The sequence below is a fragment of the Elephas maximus genome, chromosome 1, assembly GCF_024166365.1.
Source record: "Elephas maximus indicus isolate mEleMax1 chromosome 1, mEleMax1 primary haplotype, whole genome shotgun sequence".
NCBI classification, from domain to species: Eukaryota; Metazoa; Chordata; class Mammalia; order Proboscidea; family Elephantidae; genus Elephas; species Elephas maximus.
Window position 1 is genome coordinate 235,452,025 of NC_064819.1, and position 21,378 is coordinate 235,473,402.

General features: G+C 38.9%; 1 protein-coding gene across 2 annotated transcripts in view; it reads left to right on the forward strand.

Moving 5' to 3' along the window:
- Positions 1-21,378, forward strand: part of PACRG (parkin coregulated) — a 601,449-nt gene that overhangs the window by 546,842 nt on the left and 33,229 nt on the right. Inside the window, exon 5 of one of the 2 annotated variants that reach the window (XM_049853774.1) lies at positions 17,149-17,571. The exons of the other annotated variant lie outside the window; for it this stretch is intronic. Within the exon in view, the coding sequence (XP_049709731.1) occupies positions 17,149-17,174 (26 nt within the window). The 3' untranslated portion in view covers positions 17,175-17,571. Of the gene's footprint in view, positions 1-17,148; positions 17,572-21,378 lie in introns of those variants that run through there. 2 annotated transcript variants of the gene reach the window in all.

The following is a 21,378-nucleotide window of genomic DNA, read 5'->3' on the forward strand; positions in this document are numbered from 1 at the left end:
CGTTCAGCTGCAGTTTCCTCAGGGAGAAGCAGGCAGCCACACACCCTACTCACACCTCTGGAACCTGAGAAGAACGGCCCTCTCGGCAAAAGCTAAGTATTTGTGTATATTTTACTGCACCCCACCCCCACCCACAAGCCAGCTTCAGCAGCTGAATTCCCTGGGCCTGAGATAGGCACTGTTGAGCACCTAGAACCATCTTTCCAGCCTTGGGGAAGGAAAAAATTTGCAATTCGGGGAAAACATAATTTGCCAGCTCCACTAACCAGGGGAGCTCAGGACAGAAGCAGCTCCTGTCCAGGCATAAACCATCCATGGACTTTGAGCACGTTTCCCTTCTGCTTGGACCTGTGTGGGCCTATTTGGGGAGAATAGGCCCTTGTTGGCAGACTCCAACTGTTTCAGCTGTGCGGTGGAGAGTTTGGGTGTTTGACATTTGACATTGCTTTACATATTAAACAAGGTCCTTACCTACCCACCTCAGGGACCTAAGGACTGGTAGCTCCACTCAGGTCACCCATCCATCCGGGACAGGGGTCCAAATATAACTGGTACCTCCCAGTCCTTACAACCAAAAACTTTGGGTGCCCATGGTCTGTATGCAGAACCCACCCACCTGCACGCTCTAGGGAACAGGGACCCACTGTCCTCAGAGGCACTTGGGGGTCAGTTCTCAGCCCCCTGCCTTGTTCAGAGCATGACCCCCTACTGCAATCAGATATCAGTATATACGCCAATCACCCCTGCCCCTCTAAGACTGTAGGACAGAGCCTGTACCACACGCGTGATGATCGGCTACCTAGAAACCAGAGCTGAATTCATACCAGAAAAGTGAATGGACTCTGAGACTGATATACCAGATAACAGCTTGAGCCATCTGGGGACTGGACGTCGGAGCTCCAAAGGCGAAAATAATCAAGCTAGCTCACTCAAGCAACCCATAGGGCTATACCAAAACAAAATAAAGCAAGAACCTATGACACAGGAAGCAAGCATAAACTAATACAATAACTTATAGATGGCTCGGAGACAACAGTCAACAGTCACATAAAGAAACAGACCATGATCACCTCAACAGACTCTCAGAACAAAGAATCCAGGGATCTTCTAGATGAAAGTGCATTCCTGGAATTACCAGAGCCAGAATACAAAAGTTTAATATACAGAACCCTTCAAGACATCAGGAAGGAAATGAGGCAATATGCAGAATAAGCCAAGTAACACACAGATAAAGCAATTGAAGAAATCAGAAAGGTTATTCAGGAACATAATGAAAAGTTTAATAAGCTGGAAAAATCCATAGACAGACAGCAATCAGAAATTCAGAAGATTAACAATAAAATTACAGAAGTAGACAACTCAATAGAAAGAGGAGCAGAATTGAGCTAGTAGAAGCTAGAATTTCTGAACTCGAAGATAAATCACTTGGCACTAATATATTTGAAGAAAAATCAGATAAAAGAATTTAAAAAAATGAAGAAACCTTAAGAATCATGTGGGGCTCTATCAAGGGAAATAACCTATGAGTGACTGGAGTACCAGAACAGGGAGGGGTAGCAGAAAACACAGAGAGAATTGTTGAAAATTTGTTGGCAGAAAACTTCCCTGATATTGTGAAAGATGAGAAGATATCTATCCAAGATGTTCATCGAACTCCACATAAGGTAGATCTTAAAAGAAAGTCACCAAGACATAATATAATCAAACTTGCCAAAACCAAAGGTAAAGAATTTTAAGAGCAGCGAGGGATAAAAGAAAAGTCACCTACAAAGGAGAGCCAATGAGAATAAGCTCAGACTACTTGGCAGAAACCATGCAGGCAAGAAGGCAATGGGATGACATATTTAAAAAACTGAAGGAAAAAAATTGCCTGCCAAGAATCATATATCCAGCAAAACTGTCCCTTAAATATGAAGGTGAAATTAAGACATTTCCAGATAAACACAAGTTTAGGGAATTCGTAAAAACCAAACCAAAACTACAAGAAAAATACTAAAGGGAGTTCTTGGGTTAGAAAATCAATAATATCAAGTATCAACCCGAGACTAGAACACTGGGCAGAGCAACCAGAAGTCAACCCAGACAGGGAAATCCAAAAAAAACAAAATAAGATTATAAAAAACTAAAGAAAAAAAGCTCAAAACAGGGTAACACACAGCGATGTTATTATATAGAAGAAGACAGCATTAAAATAATGAAGAGGGACTAAGAAATGTAATCACAGACCTTCCATATGGAGAGGAAGATACGGCGATACAAAGAAATAAAAGTTACTTTTAAATTTAGAAAAATAGGGGTAAATAATAAGGTAACCACGAAGGAGACAAATGATCCTACTCATCAAAATAAAATACAAGAAAAAAATAGAGACTCAGCAGAAACAAAATCAACAACAACAAATATGACAAAAGGACAATATATAAGGAAAATCTACTCAGCACATAAAATCAAGTGGGAAAAAGAAACTCTCAACATCACACAAAAAAAAAGACATCAAAATGATAGCACTAAATTCATACCTATCCATAATTACGCTGAATGTAAATGGACTAAATGCACCAATAAAGAGACAGAGAGTGGCAGAATGGATTAAAAAACAAGATCCGTCTATATGCTGCCTACAAGAGACACAACTTAGACTTAGAGACACAAACAAATTAAAGCTCTAGGGACGGAAAAAAATATATCAAGGAAACAACAATCAAAAAAGAGCAGGAGTGGCAATATTAATTTCTGACAAAATAGACTTTAAAGTTAAATCCATCAGAAAGTGTAAGGAAGGACACTATATAATGATTAAAGGGACAATACACCAAGAAGATATAACCATATTAAATATTTATGCACCCAATGACAGGGCTGCAAGATACATAAAACAAACTCTATCAGCATTGAAAAGTGAGATAGACAGCTCCACGATAAGAGTAGGAGACTTCAACACATCATTTTCGGTGAAGGACAGGACATCCAGAAAGAAGCTCAGTAAAGACACGGAAGATCTAAATACCACAATCAACCAACTTGATCTCATAGACATATGCAGAACGCTCCCCCAACAACAACCAAGTATATTTTCTTTTCTAGTTCACCTGGAACGTTCTCTAGAATAGACCATATATTAGGTCACAAAGCAAGACTTAGCAGAATCCAAAACATTGAAATATTACAAAGCATCTTCTCTGATAAGAGTGGAAATCAATAACAGGAAAAGCAGGGAAAAGAAATCAAACACTTGGAAACTGAACAATACCCTGCTCAAAAAAGACTGGATTATAGAAGACACTAAGGATGGAATAAAGAAATTCATAGAATCCAATGAGAATGAAAACACTTCCTATCAGAACCTTTGGGACACAGCAAAAGTGGTGCTCAGAGGCCAATTTCTATCAATAAATGCACACATCCAAAGAGAAGAAAGGGCCAAAATCAAAGGATTATCCCTACAACTTGAACAAAGAGAAAGAGAGCAACAAAAGAAACCCACAGGCACCAGAAGAAAACAAATAATGAAAATTAGAGCTGAACTAAATGAAATAGAAAACAGAAAAACAATTGAAAGAATTAACAAGACCAAAAGCTGGTTTTTTGAAAAACTCAACAAAATTGATAAACCACTGGCCAAACTGACAAAAGAAAAACAGGAGAGAAAGCAAATAACCCAAAAGAGAAATGAGAGGGGTGATATTACAACAGACCCAACTGAAATTAAAAGAATCACATCAAATTACTATAAAAAATTGTACTCTAACAAATTTGAAAACCTAGAAAAAATGGATTAATTCCTAGAAACACATTACCTACCTAAACTAACACAAACAGAGGTAGAACAACTAAATAGACCCATAACAAAAGAAGAGATTGAAAAGGTAATCAAAAAACTCCCAACAAAAAAAAGCCGTGGTCCGGATGGCTTCACTGCAGAGTTCTACCAAACTTTCAGAGAAGAGTTAACACCTCTGCTACTAAAGGTATTTCAGAGCATAGAAGAGGATGGAATACTCCCAAACTCATTCTATGAAGCTACCATATCCCTGATACCAAAACCAGGTAAAGACACCACAAGAAAAGGAAATTATAGACCTATATTCCTCATGAACATAGATGTAAAAATCCTCAACAAAATTCTAGCCAATAGAATTCAATAACATATCAAAAAAATAATTCACCATGACCAAATGGGATTCATACCAGGTATGCAGGGATGGTTCAACATTAGAAAAACAATGTAATCCACCACATAAATAAAACAAAAGACAAGAATCACATGATTTTATCAATTGATGCAGAAAAGGCATTTGACAAAGTTCAGCACCGATTCATGATGAAAACTCTCAGCAAAATAGGAATAGAAGGAAAATTCCTCAACATAATAAAGGGCATTTTTTTTTTTTTATACGGAGCCAACAGCCAACATCACCCTAAATGGAGAGAACCTGAAAACATTCCCACCGAGATCAGGAACCAGACAAGGATGCCCTTTATCACCACTCTTATTCAACATTGTGTTGGAGGTCCTAGTCAGAGCAATTAGGCTAGATAAAGAAATAAAGGGCATCCAGATTGGCAAGGAAGAAGTAAAAGTATCTCTATTTGCAGATGACATGATCTTATACACAGAAAACCCTAAGGAATCCTCCAGAAAACTACTGACAGTAATAGAAGAGTTCAGCAGAGTATTGGGATACAAGATAAACATACAAAAATCAGTCTGATTCCTCTATACCAACAAAAAGAACATCGAAGAGGAAATCACCAAATCAATGCCATTTACAGTAGCCCCCAAGAAGATAAAATACTTACGAATAAATCTTACCAGAGATGTAAAAGAAAACTATAGTACACTTCTGCAAGAAACCAAAAGAGACTTACGTAAGTGGAAGAACATACCTTGCTCGTGGACAGGAAGACCTAGCTTTATAAAAATGTCTATTCTACCAAAAGCGATCTACACATTTAATGCAATTCCGATCCAAATCCCAATGAAGTTCTTTAATGAGATGGAGAAAGAAATCACCAACTTCATATGGAAGGGAAAGAGGCCCCGGATTAAGAAGGCATTACTGAAAAAGAAGAACAAAGTGGGAGGCCTTATTTTACTTGATTTTAGAACCTATTATACCGCCACAGTAGTCAAAACAGCCTGGTACTGGTACAACAACGGATACATAGACCAACGGAACAGAATTGAGAATCCAGACATAAATCCATCCACATATGAGCAGTTGATATTTGACAAAGGCCCCAAGACAGTTAAATGGGGAAAAGACAATCTTTTGAACAAATGGGGCTGACACAACTGGATATCCATCTGCAAAAAAATGAAACAAGACCCATACCTCACTCCACACACAAAAACGAGCTCAAAATGGATCAAAGACCTAAATATAAAATCTAAAACGATAAACATCATGGAAGAAAAAATAAGGACAATGTTAGGAGCCTTAATACATGGTGTAAACAGTATACAAAACATTATTAAGAATACAGAAGAAAAACTAGATAACTGGGAGCTCCTAAAAATCAAACACCTATGCTCATCCAAAGACTTCACCGAAAGAGTAAAAAGACTACATACAGACTGGGAGAAAGTTTTTAGCTATGACATTTCAGATCAGTGCCTGATCTCTAAAATCTACACGATACTGCAAAAACTCAACTGCAAAAAGACAAATAACCCAATTAAAAAACGGGCAAAAGATATGAATAGACACTTCACTAAAGAAGACATTCAGGTAGCTGACAGATACATGAGGAAATGTTCACAATCATTAGCCATTAGAGAAATGCAGATCAAAACTACAATCAGATTTCATCTCACTCCAACAAGGCTAGCTTTAATCCAAAAAACACAAAATAATAAATGTTGGAGAGGCTGTGGAGAGATTGGAACACTTACACACTGCTGGTGGGAATGTAAAATGGTACAACCACTCTGGAAATCGATTTTGTGCTTTCTTAAAAAGCTAGAAATAGAACTACCATACGATCCAACAATCCTACTCCTCAGAATATATCCTAGAGAAATAAGAGCCTTTACACGAACAGATATATGCACACCCATGTTTATTGCAGCACTGTTTACACTAGCAAAAAGATGGAAGCAACCAAGGTGCCCATCAATGGATGAATGGATAAGTAAATTATGGTATATTCACACAATGGAATACTGCGCATCGATAATGAGAAATCTGTGAAACATTTCATAACATGGAGGAACCTGGAAGGCATTATGCTGAGTGAAATTAGTCAGTTGCAAAAGGCCAAATATTGTATAAGACCACTATTATAAGAACTTGAGGAATAATTTAAACTGAGAAGAACATTCTTTTGTGGTTACGAGAGAGGGGAGGGAGGGAGGGTGGCAGAAGGGTAGTCACTAATTAGTAGATAAGAACTACTTCAGGTGAAGGGAAAGACAACACACAATACAGGGGAGGTCAGCACAACTGAACTGAACCAAAAGCAAAGAAGTTTCCTGAATAAACTGAATGCTTCGAAGGCCAGTGTAGCAGGGGCAGGGGTTTGGGGACCATGGTTTCAGGGGACACCTAAGTCAATTGGCATAATAAAATCTATTAAGAAAACATTCTGCATCCCACTTTGAAGAGTGGCATCTGGGGCCTTAAATGCTAGCAAGCAGCCATCTAATATGCATCAATTGTTCTCAACCCACCTGGATCAAAGGAGAATGAAGAACACCAAAGGCAGAAGGTGATTACGAGCCCAGGAGACAGAAAGGGCCACATGAACCAGCGAGTACATCATCCTGATATCAGAAGAACTAGATGGTGCCGAGCTACAACCGATGACTGCCCCGACAGGGAACACAACAGAGAACCTCTGAGGGAGCAGGAGAGCAGTGGGATGCAGACCCCAGATTCTCATAAAAAGGCCAGACTTAATGGTCTGACTGAGACTAGAAGGACCCCGGTGGTCCTGGCCCACAGACCTTTTGTTGGCCCAGGACAGGGACCATTCCTGAAGCCAACTCTTCAGACATGGATTAGACTGGACAATGGGTTGGAGAGGGATGCTGGTGAGGAGTGAGATTCTTGGATCAGGTGGACACTTGAGACTATGTTGGCATCTCCTGTCTGGAGGGGAGATGAGAGGGTAGAGGGGGTTAGAAGCTGGCGAAATGGACATGAAAAGAGAATGTGGAGGGAATGAGCAGGCTGTCTCATTAGGGGGAGAGTAATTGGGAGTGTGTAGCAAGGTGTATGTAAGTTTTTGTGTGGGAGACTGATTTGATTTGTAAACTTTCACTTAAAGCACAATAAAAATTATTTTTTAAAAAGTTGAGTTATATAAAAATTCAGCATATTAATTTGAAATGAATAAATTTCATGGAAAATCAAAAGTAAATTACATGATACCTTGAAAATACTGAAATATTGTAGATGATAATCTTCCATTCAAATGACTTAAAATATCAACAATGAAGATCTTTTCTTTTTATGATGCCAATTTACTATTTCACATTTCTGATACAGTAGAAATGTTTGGGTTTTTTAAATAAGAAAATATAAAAAGTTCTGTTCGCTGTTTATATTTTTCCTGACAGTTAAATCCTTCCCCCCCCCCCCAATTATTTTACGGTTTTATCAGCTATAAATATAGTTTGCCAAACTTTATTCTAAATCTTTCAGGGTCATGGTTTTTCCTGCTTTTATGTAATGTTCGTTTGTGTTGTATTTTTATCCACGCCTCCTTAGGAAGCAGGAAATTGGGTTTGCGTGGCTCTCATCTTTCTCTTCCTTTAAGTTTACAAAGCCCCTGGGCAACTCCAGCTTTCTCCTTTCTGGTGTTGCCTTCCTCCTTCACTGTGGGGCCCATGTGTGCTTCCATCATGGGCAGGTAGACAGCTATTTTACATCTTTCAGACTACATCCAGCTTTCTGGAACAGGCTTCTCATCTGTCGAAGGAATTAAAGTCTTTACTGATCTCTCCCATATTCTAGCAACAACCAGATGGAAATTTCCATTTTTTTTTTTAAAGAACCCATTCAGAATGTCCACCAAAACTGTGAAACGCCTTCAAGTAAACTTAATAAGAAGTTGGCAGGACCTATCATCTTCCGAAAGGAGCCCTGGTGGTATAACAGTTAAATGTCCGGCTGCTAACCGTGAGCTTGAAAGTTCAGGTGCACCCAGGGGCTCCATGGAAGAAAGGACTGGTGATTTACTTTTGAAAAGTCAGCCACTGAAAACCCTATAGAGCACACTTCCACTCTGACACACATGGGTCACATGAGTTACGTTGACTCGTTGGCAACTGGAATCGGTACTGGTATCATCTTCCTATTACAACAGCTTATGTGGTGAATGTTGTTGTTTTTGCCTACCCAGCATCTAGTGACACGTCCTTGGTTTTTCTTTTAGGAACTGTAACATCCCCATTGTAAGCAGTTTTGGTGGGACTGCCCAGGTGCCCCTTCCCTCCCAGGCCAGGAGGTGAGCCTGTGAACCAAGTTAGGCCACTTGGACTCTGCCTGGGGATTTGAAGCTATGACTGAGTGTGTAAAGGGCTGAAAGTGTTTGGAAAGGATTCTTCTGGATGGTGGGCCCTGAAGAGGCAGTCCCCTAGTTCACACACCACCTGTATGCCCAGAGAGTGCCAAATTTCTCCTTGCTTTCTGAGAACTCCTTCTCCACTGTCTTCATTGATTCTATAAGCTACCTCATACCTTTCCAGTAATTTCTTTTTTGCTTAATTTATCTCAAGTTAGTTTTTGCTTCTTGTGAGCAAAGAACTAACTGTTATAATTCAATACTGTAAAGATGCTTTGCCTTGCCAAGTTGATGAGCCCAATGGGAGGCTTTGGGGATCTTTAAAAAAAAAAAAGTGATTCAAATATTTACGTAGAAGAATATATGGGTGAGAAAACTAAGTAGGTGTGGAGGAAAAAAATAAGAAAAGAATGGTGCATTTGCTTTACCAGGGATTAAAATAAAAATGATTTAAAATTTACGGTCCTGACAATAGCGTAGATAGAACAGTGTAACAGAAAAAAAACCCAAGAATATATTAAAAGTGTTTAATATTATGAAGATGTATTTCTAAATCAGTGGGAAAATAAAAATCATCTAATAAGAGATGCTAGGTCAGCAGGCTAACTCCCTGGAAAAAATTTAAAATAACTAAGTCTCATTTTACACTATCACTAAAATAAATTACAGATAACTTAAAGAATTAGATGTAAAAAGGAAAAAAAAGTGTCACCATTTTTAAAAAAGCCAAAATAGAATAGCATATAACATCAAAGGAAGAAATCATAAAGGAAAAGACAGATTAGATTACATAAAAATGAAAAAATTCTGTCTTTCAAAAATACCGCAGATAAAAATAAAGCACAAATGGTTTGAGAGTGACTATTTCTCATCTTAAGTCTCCCCAACAGAGGATGTTATTATCCAACTTCTAGAATTGGGGTGAATTTATCAATTTTTTTGGTCTTTGTTTCTGGAAACTGAGTTATGGCTTTAATGAATTTGCTTAGGTATTTTATTATCTTATTTTTCATGTTTAAGTCATTGATTGATTTGGAATTTACACTGACATAAGGTGTACATTATGGTTCCAAATTCATTTTGTTCTCAGATGGCTGTCCAGTTGTCCCGGCACCACTTAGGGACTAGTCCATGTTATAACTATTGGTTTGAGATGACACTTTATATAAGTTAAATTCCTGTATGCATTCATTTATATATGCCTGTATATTTTAGTATCTGGGAATTCTTATCTCCCTGCCTAACCCCCACACCAATTTTTGTTCTTTTTAAGAGTGTTCCTAGCTATTGTTGCATGTGTGTTTTTACATATGAAATTTGGAATCAATATATCTATTTAAAAAAAAAAAACTACTGGCATTTTTATTGGACTCTCTTTAAACTTAAAAATTAACATAATTAGACATCTTTATGATGTTAATTTTCTAATCCAAGAACATGGTATGTCTTTCCATTTGTTCATGTCTTATGAGTCTTTCTGAAGTGTTTTAAGGATTTCTTCATATAGGGCTCATACATTTCTCATTCTTTATGCATATTCCCAGATATTTTCTCCTTTTTGTCAAGATTTTTTTCTATTTTATCTTCTAATTAGAAGCTTCATGTAAATATGAGTTATTGTAGTCTGAACATCAGGATTCAATCCATCTACCTTACCTAATTCTTTTGCTTATTCAAGTTGACTCTCGGGTTTTCCAGATTTTTTTTTTTTTTTTTTAACATGTATCCTGTAAAAAGTGGTTATTTTGCTTCCTCCTTTTCAATTTTCTGCCTCTAATTTCTTTCTCTTATGTAATAGCGTTGGCTAGTACCTATATAAAAAAAAAATCTATAGTATAATGTTAAATAATAGTGATGATAATGCTGATAGTTAAACTTTATTGTGAATATTTGTGGTATGCCTCCATTAGCATGAAGCTGGCTGTTGGACTGAGATAGATATATTTTGACTTATAAAGGATGTATTTTATCTATTTGTATTTTTTTAATCAACAATGGTTATTGGATATTGTCCAGTGCCTCACCAGCATCTATGGAAATAAGCATATACATTTTTTACTTACATTCTTAATATGATAAATACATTTTATTAAAAGAATTAGTTAATGAATCATCCTTACATTTTTTAAATATGATGCGTCAATCTCTTAATGCGTTGCTGGGTATCATTTCTAATATTTAAGATTTGTGCTTTAATATTTGTAAGAAAAATTAACCTATCATTTATTTTCTGTAAAATTTCTGCAACTTGGTATCAATGTTACACTTCCTCCAGAGGAAAAATTTAGAGGTTTCATTTTTTCACCCTATTCTCTGGAAAAAGCACTGGTTTTGTGGACTTCTCCTTTTTAGGCCTAGTGATTGTTTTGTGTGTGTGTGTGTGTGTGCTGTTTTGTTTCTGGTTGTGGGAGAGTAGTTCTTTGATAACCTACAATTCTCCGGTACAAATCAGTTTGTTTAGCTTTTCTATTTCCTCTGTGGTCAGTTTTGAAAAATTATATTTTTCTAGAAATTTTTTCATTTGATCTAAACTTCAAATTTATTTACAGAGGGTTGAACAAAGTAATGCCCTATGTTTCTTTTAGTTTCCTCCATTTTCTCTTACTCTCTTCCTCCTTATTATTTCTTCTTTGCATTTTCTCCAGGTTTTCTTGATTAGATTAGTATTGGTTTATATATGTTTGATTGGTTTTCTCTTTCAAAAACCATCTTTTCTATTTATCTTGTAGTTCTGCTATTTCGGTTTTCTAATAGATTAATTTCAACTTTTATTTTTAAAAGTTTCTTCTGATTTTCTTTAGCATATTTTGTTGCTCCTTTTCTATTTTTTTAAGTTAGTTTAATTTTTTACGTATCTTTTTAACTGATACAAAGTAATGCTTTTTTCTGAGCATTTTAGTGGCACTTTGAATCTTCTGATATGTAATATTTTTATTATGTGGTCTCGTATTTATTTTGTAGTTTTGGATTGTATTTCCTCCTTGATCTAAAACTTGTTTTAATAAAAATCAAGTTACATGGTATTTTTCTCTGCTTCTGCTAAATACACTTATTTTTCTACTACTTGGTATATCAGTTTTAAAGGCTGTTCTTTGACTACTTTTGCAAAGGAGCGATTTGCACATGTTTACTAACCTAACCTAAAGGTTGCCAATTCAAACCCACGGAGCAACTCCACAAAAGAAAGGCGTGGTGAACTGCTTCTCTAAAATTACAGCCGAGACAACCCTACGGAGCTTAGTTCCACTCTGTTACACGTGGGGTTGCCATGAGCAGCAGACTGACTCAACAGCAGCTAACAACAACATTGCATGTGAAACGTTCACCAAATTAACACTATTCCTGTCTTATCTTCTCCTTCCAACTTTTACTTTTTGTTAGTTGGGTCATTTCTACACTGCCAGCGCATTTAATATTTGTTTTGTCACCCTAATCTCCACATCCTAAGTCTTAGTTCTACGGTTAAATATATTCACTCCCCAGCACTGCGCCTTTTGTCATTTCTGGCTTGTCCTCTAGTAGTTTCCTGATAAGGGAGAGATACAATATTCCCTAAATGTTACACTTTCTAAAATTGTTTTTTAGCCTTCTTATTTGAAGGCCAGCTTGACTGAATCTAAAAATCCCTCACGCAGTGTATTTCCTTTGGTTCACAGAGGTATTGCTCTCGTGTCTTCAGGCCTTGACAGTAGTAGTGGATTCTGAGACCAGCCTCAGCTTTTCCCCTTAGAAATGACTTCATCTTTTTGTCTGGCTGCCCAATTCTTTTTTCTTTATATTTAGAACCCAGTAACTTAGGGTATGTCTTGGTGAGATAATACAAAGTGCAAGATGATCAAATCAGACTCATGGGGATCAGAAATCTTGCCTCTTTATTAATAACTCAGAGGGTACAGGTAACTGCAAGGCACAGGGCAAGCAGGAGTCACTTCATCCACATGTGATTCCCAAAAGCCTTCCTGCCACAAGAGGTTACACTGTGTTCCAGATATAACATTTGAGGTCTCCAGGTAACATGTGCAGCGTGTTACTTTTAATCATGAAACATCTCCACTTTATACTCCAGTATATGCATAGCAAACACTGACATTGTCCTTTATTATCTTTCCTCTAGTAATACTATCAAGAATCCAAAAGCATGTTTACGAGGAGATTTGACCTGGGGCCGTTTCTTTCTCTTTTCCCTTCTTTCTCCCGAGACACCCCCAACATAGAGAGGATAGGCTACAGACCAGGTTTTGGTCCTTTCATTCTCACCTGGAGTTGAACATTGAGGCAGTTTTCCCTGACACATGGTGTGACCTTCCATTTTGTAGGTCCAAGTTTTCTTTTAATTCAAGAATGACTTCTTGCACTAAATTGTTTCATGTTTGTTCTGTTCCAGCATGTTTTACACCTTCAGGGACTCCTGATATGCTTTTTTTGTTGTTATATCTCTGGCCTGTCTTCCGTATCTCTCACTTTATGTCTAGTCATTTCAAAATTCAATTTGATTTTGCTTCATGTTTCTGATTTCATTATCTCTGTCTCTTCTTTGTTTCCCATAGGGCTGTTCTTCATGTGCTTCATCCAATTTTGTCTTCCATTTCTCTAATTTTTTCTTTTACTTCTTTCCCCAGCTCTGCCAGTTCACTTTTCACTTCTTCCAGTTGTCCTGCCCTCTGTTCCCTGAGATCTTTGTTTTTGCTTTAAAAGCTTTCTTCATATCGTGATTGTTTTATTAAGTTTACTTTAATTCATTAGTCTTTATCAGTTAACTAAGTTTTAATATTGCCTGAAGTTTCACTATTCTTGCCAATTTATGTCTGTATGTGTGAATGTTCTTCCTCTAGTATGTTTCACTACTTCTCATATTTTTCCTTAAATTCCAGTGCTATGTCAACTTTTGTTTTAAATTTTTTGTTTTTCTTAGTCACCATAGAGTCAATTCCAACTCATGGCGACTCCATATGTGCAGAGTAGAGAACTGCTCTAGAGGATTTTCTAGGGCATGGCCTTTCAGAAGCAGATCACCAGGTCTGTCTTCCAAGGCTCCTCTGGGTGGGTGTGAACCTCCAATCTTCAGGCCAGTAGTTGAACACTTAACCATTTGCACTCTTATTTTAAATTACTCTCTGTGAAACTACTCTTATTTTAAATTACTCTCTATGAAATAAGTTGGATTTTCCAGCTAATTGGAGGAGCTTCCTCTGTAGAAGGAGGGTCCACTCCACAAAGATTGATTATTCCTGCTTAATTCTCTGATTCCCCAAGCCCATCAGTCTAGGAAAGAGTCTGTGCCTGGCCCTGCTTACCCTTGTTTCGGCGTCTGTTGCTACGTGAAGAGACGTGTCATTTGCAGGTCAACTTTCCAGGTGACCTCCTTGCCTCCCTGGAATGTGCTTTGAAGTATTTTCCATTTTTCTTTTTTTGTGATTTAGGTGAAAGTTTACAGAACAGATTAGTTTCTCATTAGACAGTTAATACACAAATTGCTTTGTGACATTGGTTGCCAACCCCGTGATGTGTCAACATTCCCCCTTGTCCACCCAGGTTCCTCGTTTCCATCCATCCAATTTTCTTGTCCCTGCCCTCTCATCTTTGTTTTTGGGCTAGGATACCCATTAGTCTTGTATACATGACTGAACTACAAAGCATGTTCCTCACATGTGTTATTGTTGGCCCTATTAAAAAAAAAAATTGCCATTGAGTTGATTCCAACTCTTAATGACTCTACAGGACAGAGTAGAACTGCCGCATAGTTTCCACCTGTCTAGTCTTTGGCTGAAGGGTGAGCCTCAGGAATGATCTCAGAACTGAGTTAAAAAGATGTCCAGGGGCCATACTCTTGGAGTTTTTCCAGCCTCTGTCAGACCAGCAAGACTGGTCTTTTGTGTGTGTGTGTGAATCTGAATTTTGTTCTATATTTTTCTTCTGTTCTGTCCAGGACCCTCTATTGTGACCCCTGCCAGAGCAGCAGTCTAGCTGTTCTGGGCTCAGTCTGGTGGTTGTTGTGGTAGTTGTGGTCCATTAGTCCTTTGAACTAACAAGGCATTTTCTGAGACCTGCCCCTGCTGGGCCAATAGCCCTTCATCGTGAGCCTTCCGTGCACTCCCACTCTTCACCTTCTGCTCAGTCTCCATCCTGTCCTCCAGACCTTGAAGCTCTTGTTGTACCCGCGGGATAGAGGTTTGTTGCTTTTGAGAGTGAGTCTGTCACCTCTAGAACATGTGTTTTTGCTGTCGTTTCCTGCATTCTACCCCCTGAGCCACCTTGCTGTTCACGCTCTACAGGTGGCCCCTGCTGCATTTCTTGGCACAGTTTCTGTGCCGACCTCATCTGTTTGCTGGCAATCCTTCCCAGCTTCAAGCTTACCCTATATGTCTGTGTCTGACTGCACTGCACCTCAAGCTTATAGGGCATCCTGGGCACAGCCCATGTGGCCCTGTAGCAGCCCTGTGCCGGGTGATGGTGCACAATCAAAGATAAGCCTCCATTCTAAATGAGAAGACATCGTCTATCACATGTGTAATCACAACTTTTGACAAGAAATGGCATCATGAGAAGTAGAGTTAAAATTACCCCTGAGGGAGTGGAAGGGAAGCAGAAGTTTCTCCCAATCAGGGGACCACAAGAGTGGTGTGATTTGAACTGAGATGGGAAAAATGGGGAAAGTTGGCACATCTGGAGGTGGGAGTATGGAAACCAGGGCACACAAATGTGGGAGGGCTCAAGGCATGGACACGGAACAAGACCGAGTCCACTCAACTCTGGAACTTGAGGGGTAGTGAGGAAAACCAAACCAAACCTTTGCCATCAAGTCAATTCTGACTCATGGCAACCCCACGTGTTACAGAGTAGGACTCTCCATGGGTTTCCTTGACTGTAATCTTTTATGGATGTAGTTCACTGGGCCTTTCTTCCATGACACCACTGGGTGAGTTTGAACTACCAACCTTTAGATTAGTAGCTGAGAGCAAACTGTTGGTGCCCCGCAGGGCCCTTGGCAGTGAGGCAATAGTAGGAAAAACAACTGGAGGAGTGAGTGGCATTGGATCATTGACAAGCCCTTGAAATCCTAGCTGAAGATTTGAGACTCTGCTCCAAACACAGTCATCAAAAGCTTTGGATGGGGTGGAACAGGGAGTGAGGGCAGTTGACAGGGTCAGAGCTACACTTTAGAAAGTTTCAGCTTGCAACATTATGTCAAAGAGATTGGAAGGTAAGGGAAACACAAGAAAGTATAGCACAAGGGCTAAGGAGTAACAGTAGCTGAAAACCACGGTAAAATCTCCAGTTGTTTTGCTGTGTGGAACCTGGATAGGGTAAATTTAATTTCAGAAGGAGAAATCTATAGCAAGCTTTTTAGAAGGTGAATTTTCATGTTGATCATTTTGAAGATAAAATTCAGACAGCTTATATTCGATAATTATCAATTTGAAGTAAAATACAGCATTCATAGAATAACCACGTATAGTTTAAATACACTATATATGAGTCGGCTACACTGAGCTAACCTTTTGATCTAGTAATTTAATAGCATAGGAAAATAAATGAGGCCTACCCAATTTCAGCATGCCTTCCAAATTCAGTTAACTTTGACCAATATATTGATAGCATTCTTTCCTTTCTTATGAAAGGAAAATCTCTCAAATATTCAAGACGAGATCAGCTGCCCACAAGAAGCAGATCAAGATTTTCAAGAACAATTAAAAGTATTGTAGATTAAATATTTAGAAATATAAACATTAATTTGAAAATCCTGGCTTGCTCCCCACCCCCCCCCCCACCCCGCCACCTTTGAAAAAAACCTTATTTGAATCACTTGGGGTGAGAAAAGTGCAATTGTGTTCCTTTTTCTCAATGAATACAGCATTCCATTAACATCAAGACATTTAAACCACAGGCTCCAAAGAATGTTTTTAAAGTCACCGTAGTGACATTAAACGTTAATTCAAAGCCTATGAGATGATACACCTGTTATACTAACGTCAGTATACAAGCAGACCTACTCTACTTAAGAAAAAGAAATTTTCTGCCCCTCCAAAAAATCATCAGATCAAACTTCTCCTGTCTGAGTCAAAAAGTTAAAATCTGTAAACAAAGTCCTTGGTCAAGAAGTGACTCATATGCTGCCTCCTGTGCCTCTAATTTACCTTCCACAAAAACAGTTATTCTTATCTTTTTATGCTCTGTTGCCGTTAAGTTGATTCTGACTCATAACGACCCTATAGGGTGGAGTAGAACTGCCCCATAGAGTTTCCAAGGAGTAGCTGGTGGATTAGAACTGCTGCCCTTTCGGTTAGTAGCCGAGTTCTTAACCACTGCGCCACCAGGGATCCGTCTTTTTATAAAAGGAGTTCATTTTAATAATTTTGGATTTATCTTGAGAAGATTTAGACTGTCCAATTGTAGAGTTTTCTTCATTTCCATTTAGATGTAAAAAAGAAATTTTGACTCAAAGATGACCTCCAATAAACTATACACTTCTGGGAAGTTCCCTCCCAGCTGAAACTGGGCTGGCCATATGACTTACTTTTGATCAAAAGAATACAACAGAAGTGACATGCATGACTTCCCAGACTAGTTCATCTTTGCATCTTCCACCTGGACTTCTTGGAATGCTTGTTTTGAGGGCAGCCAGCCTCCATTTTACAGGTTCACCGATCCAGAGACCACCATGATGTGCGGAAGCCCAAGTTTGCACATAGAAAGGCCATGTGGAGAGCGAGACAGATGCTTGGATAACCCCCAGCTGTTTCAGCCATCCCATCTGGGATGCTAGACATGTGAGTGAAGAAATCATTTTGAACGGAATGGCTGAACCACTGTCTTCTCTTGACACCAGACACTTTAAAACAGAAAAGGGGAAAAGTTTAGTTGTTGTGCATTGCAAATAAAGAAACATGTGACTCCTGTTCTTCAAAGACTCGTCCCAAGGCATGATGTCCTCATGGCCCAGGGGTTCTTTTAATCAGTGTGGATAGAGTTAATAATGGGTATGCTATTAATAGTCTCTCCTGGACTGTGACTCAGTTGTGATATTTGTTCTTTAAAAAGTAAAGCCTATTAAAAATGTTTTTTTAAGCCACTAAAAAAAAAAAAAAATTTTTTTTTTTTATTTTTTTTTTGAGCACAAAATTTATTTTTTTTTTGAGCACAAATTTCTTTCTGCAAACCCTCGGTACAAGATTGCTCCCTCATCAAGCCTCACACCCTGCTGGGCTTCTGAATGCCATTGCTGCACAAATGGCCTGATGAGTGTGCAAATCGTGTGCAAGTGTTGGTGATCATTATCAAACAAAAGCTCCTAACATGCCGCAACAAAATCGTGGTGAAATGCTTTTCATTAGCAATTCTTGACATTCTGTATGTTTTGTGAAGGTATAACTCACACAGCATTTTTGAGCATATTATACATGTTGTATCACATTATAATGTTATCGTTATGTGGCATGTCGCTTTTCATTAAAAGAAAATTCAAGTTGGATTTCAGATTAATTTGAAGGGTATTTCTTAGGTGCTTTCTACACACCCCGTTTAGGAATGCGTGCAAAGCTAATGTAAAGGAACATTCATAACTTTGAAGAATGAGGGTTTAAGATTTCGTTTGGTAGTGGATGTGTATTTTCGTGTCTGGATTTTCTAGTCATGTACATAAAACTGATAATTTCCTAAAAGAGCTTAACTCAAAGTGTGGAGATTGTGATGAAGGAATTGCTCTTCTAATCTTAAACTGGCAAATGCATATCAAAAAGGATTTGAAATTCACAGTCAAAAAAACTGAGCAAAGAAATGGATACGTATTTTCATTAGGATTGTATTTTCCATATTAGATGACACAGACACATTAAGGGTAAATAGGTAAGTGATGGACTTTTCTAATAAAAACAAATTGAAAAAGAGTTTAAAAACTGATTCATTTTGAAATTTTTTGTTTAAATGGTTGCAATACGTAGAATTATAGGATTAAGAACCAATAAATGGCCTTTGTTGTTAATTGCCATCAAGCCAGCTGAGATTCGTGTCCATCTTATGTATAGCAGAACAAAATGTTGCCCAATCCTGCAGCATCTTCGTGATCGTTGGTATGTTTGAATCCATTGTTTTGGGTACCACGTCAGTCTCATTGAGGATTTCCCTCGTTTTTGCTTTACAACCATGATGTCCTTTTCTAGCAATTGGTCTTTCTAGATGACTTGTCCAAATACGTATACCGAAGTCTCACCATCCTTGCTTCTAAGGAGTATTCTGGTTGTATTTCTTCTAAGACTGATTTGTTCCTTCTTCGGACAGCCCATGGTATAGTCAGTACTCTTCACCAACACCACAATTCAAATGCATCAATTCTTCTGTCTTCCTTTTTCATTGTTCAGCTTTCAAATGCTTATGAAGTGATTGAAAGACCGTGGCTTGGGTCAGGAACACCTTAGTCATCGAAATGACATCTTTGCTATTTAAAACATTAAATTGGTCTGAAGAGCAGGCTTGCCCAATGCAATGCAATGCATTGTTTGGTTCTCTCCATCATGCAAACAAGCAAGTTAAGGTTCAGCAAGGCTGTACCGGGACCACAGTCACAGCAGGAGCTGCAGGCTGGGCTGAATGACGTCCTACGTCATCTGCTTCTTTAGAGGCCTTTGTGCAAACTCTTCTCTCTGCCCAGAATACTTTACATCCCTCTTTACCTCCCAACTCCGCCATCAGGCTGGGGCACCTCCCGGGCCCTCACCCCAGCTTACATCTCCCGTGTTTGATGCTCTCACAGTACAGTGGGTTCAAACCTACCTGCGGTGGTAAGGATGGCGCAGGACCAGGCAGTGTTTCCTTCTGCTATATGTTGGAGTCAGCTCCGCGGCATTTAACAACACAGCACAGCAGGAGTAATACGGAACGGTCTTTATCCCCACAGGATGGAACCCCCGTGAGGCCAGAGACCTGGTCTTTCTGTCACCCCTGGGTCCTCAGCTTCTACCCCAATTCTGCCCTCTAACAGAAGGGAGAGCAAGTCTTTAATATACCCCTGCTGCCTGGCATGGCAGGAGAAGCCAAAGTTACTGTGAAGACACCTGCTAGCGAAGCAGTGAGGAAATTGGCCCAGCCCAGTGAGCTGGATGGTGGCCAAGAATGGTAATGTCAGCTCCCTCCTGGACCCCTGGGCTGAGGCATAATATGGGCACACTCAAGGTGCCATTATAAACTTGTCATAAGCAGAGAACAGCACTCAGCAAAGATCACTGCCCACAGTAGGAGCATTTCCTGGTTCAATTTCATTGTCACCCATACAATGAGCTTGCCTTTCCCAGACTGCTGGAAGGATCGAATGACTCCGTGCTCCCTTGCCTCATAGCACAGATGGTTCCTTGTACTGATTTCACTCCTGAATTTGAAGGAAAACTGCCTTGTCACATGGTTCGGACATGTAAATCATTTTCAGAAATTATTCTTCCATCTATAAAATTATGCATATTTTGGAACATGATCTGTCTCTGTGGAAGTGGAAGAGGTGAACGCCATATTTCATCAGAATAACTATTTACTGACAATTCTTACGACTTTATAGTCCGTGTCTTTGGGATAAAATAGGAGTTCATTATTGAGTGCTTTACAAAATCTTCCATACTGAAGGCTAAACTCACATCTGTCACAATTTGTATGGATGATAAAGCTGGTGTGAATTGTCCATAAATATTTATTGTCAGGAAATATCAGTGTATATTGCTGTTTTCAGGAAAATAATGCATATTTTGTTATTGATTCATAAAGCAGGGCATTTATGCTTACGACACAAAATAACACAGAGAGTAATAAAATGATATCCTCTAGATTATCAGCAAGGCAGAAATAAAGATGATATTTCAGGTTCTAGCACTAGATCTACAAAAACATTCTTAAGAGACAACACTACTGATATGAACCACCTTGAAAGCGTTAAACCTGTGCCTCAGCCAAGAGTTGGACATAAAGTTTCAGGATCAGTAATGCACTTAGAACGTCCGCAACAGAAAATGGCTGCTTCTCAAAGACCGTCTTCTGAGTAACTAGTATGGTCATGCTAAACTCAGGAACTCTAAACTCTTCGCGTGAGCCTTGGTATTCTGCGATGACGTGTGTTCCCTCCTGAATTCCATAACACCCTCCTCAAAAAAATGAAAAGCTCCTTTGAGGGAAAACTCTCCAAAACAAGTAACTTTAAATATGTATTTAATACATTGCCTTAGAGTCTGTCTAATCCTATCATTTCCATGGAGCAGTCAGAATATGAATACATCTAACTGTTAAAACCACAGGGTGGGTTGGTCAGTTGGTTGGTTGGTGGCACTGTCAGAATAAAAGTGGCTCTTTTGGGGGTTGATGTTGGATGCCATTGAGTCCATTTTTGACTCATAGTGACCTCATATGATAGAGTAGAACTGCCCCCATAGGATTTTCTAGGCTGTAATCTTTATGGGAAGGAGCCCTGGTGGCACAGTGGTTAAGCACTGGGCTGCTAACCAAAAGGTCTAAGGTTTGAAACCACCAGCTACTCCTCAGAAGTCTGCTTCTGTAAAGATCTACAGTTTGGAAACCCTATAGGGCAGTTCTACTCTGTCCTATAGGGTCACTATGAGTCGGAATTGACTCCACAGCAGTGAGTTTGTGTTTGTTCAATCTTTATGGTAGCAGATCAGCAAATCTTTCTCCCTCAAAGCCACTGGGTGGTTCAAACCACCAAACTTTTGGTTAGCAGCCAATCACTTAACCATTGTGCCATGAGGGCTCCTTAAATTTCAAAATATAAGTGTCAAATGTCTCAGAAATACGAAGCATGATACATTGCTACAAGATCAAGATCCCCAAGGAGAACAATAAGAGTTCCTAGGTGATGCAAATGGTTAACTTGCTCTT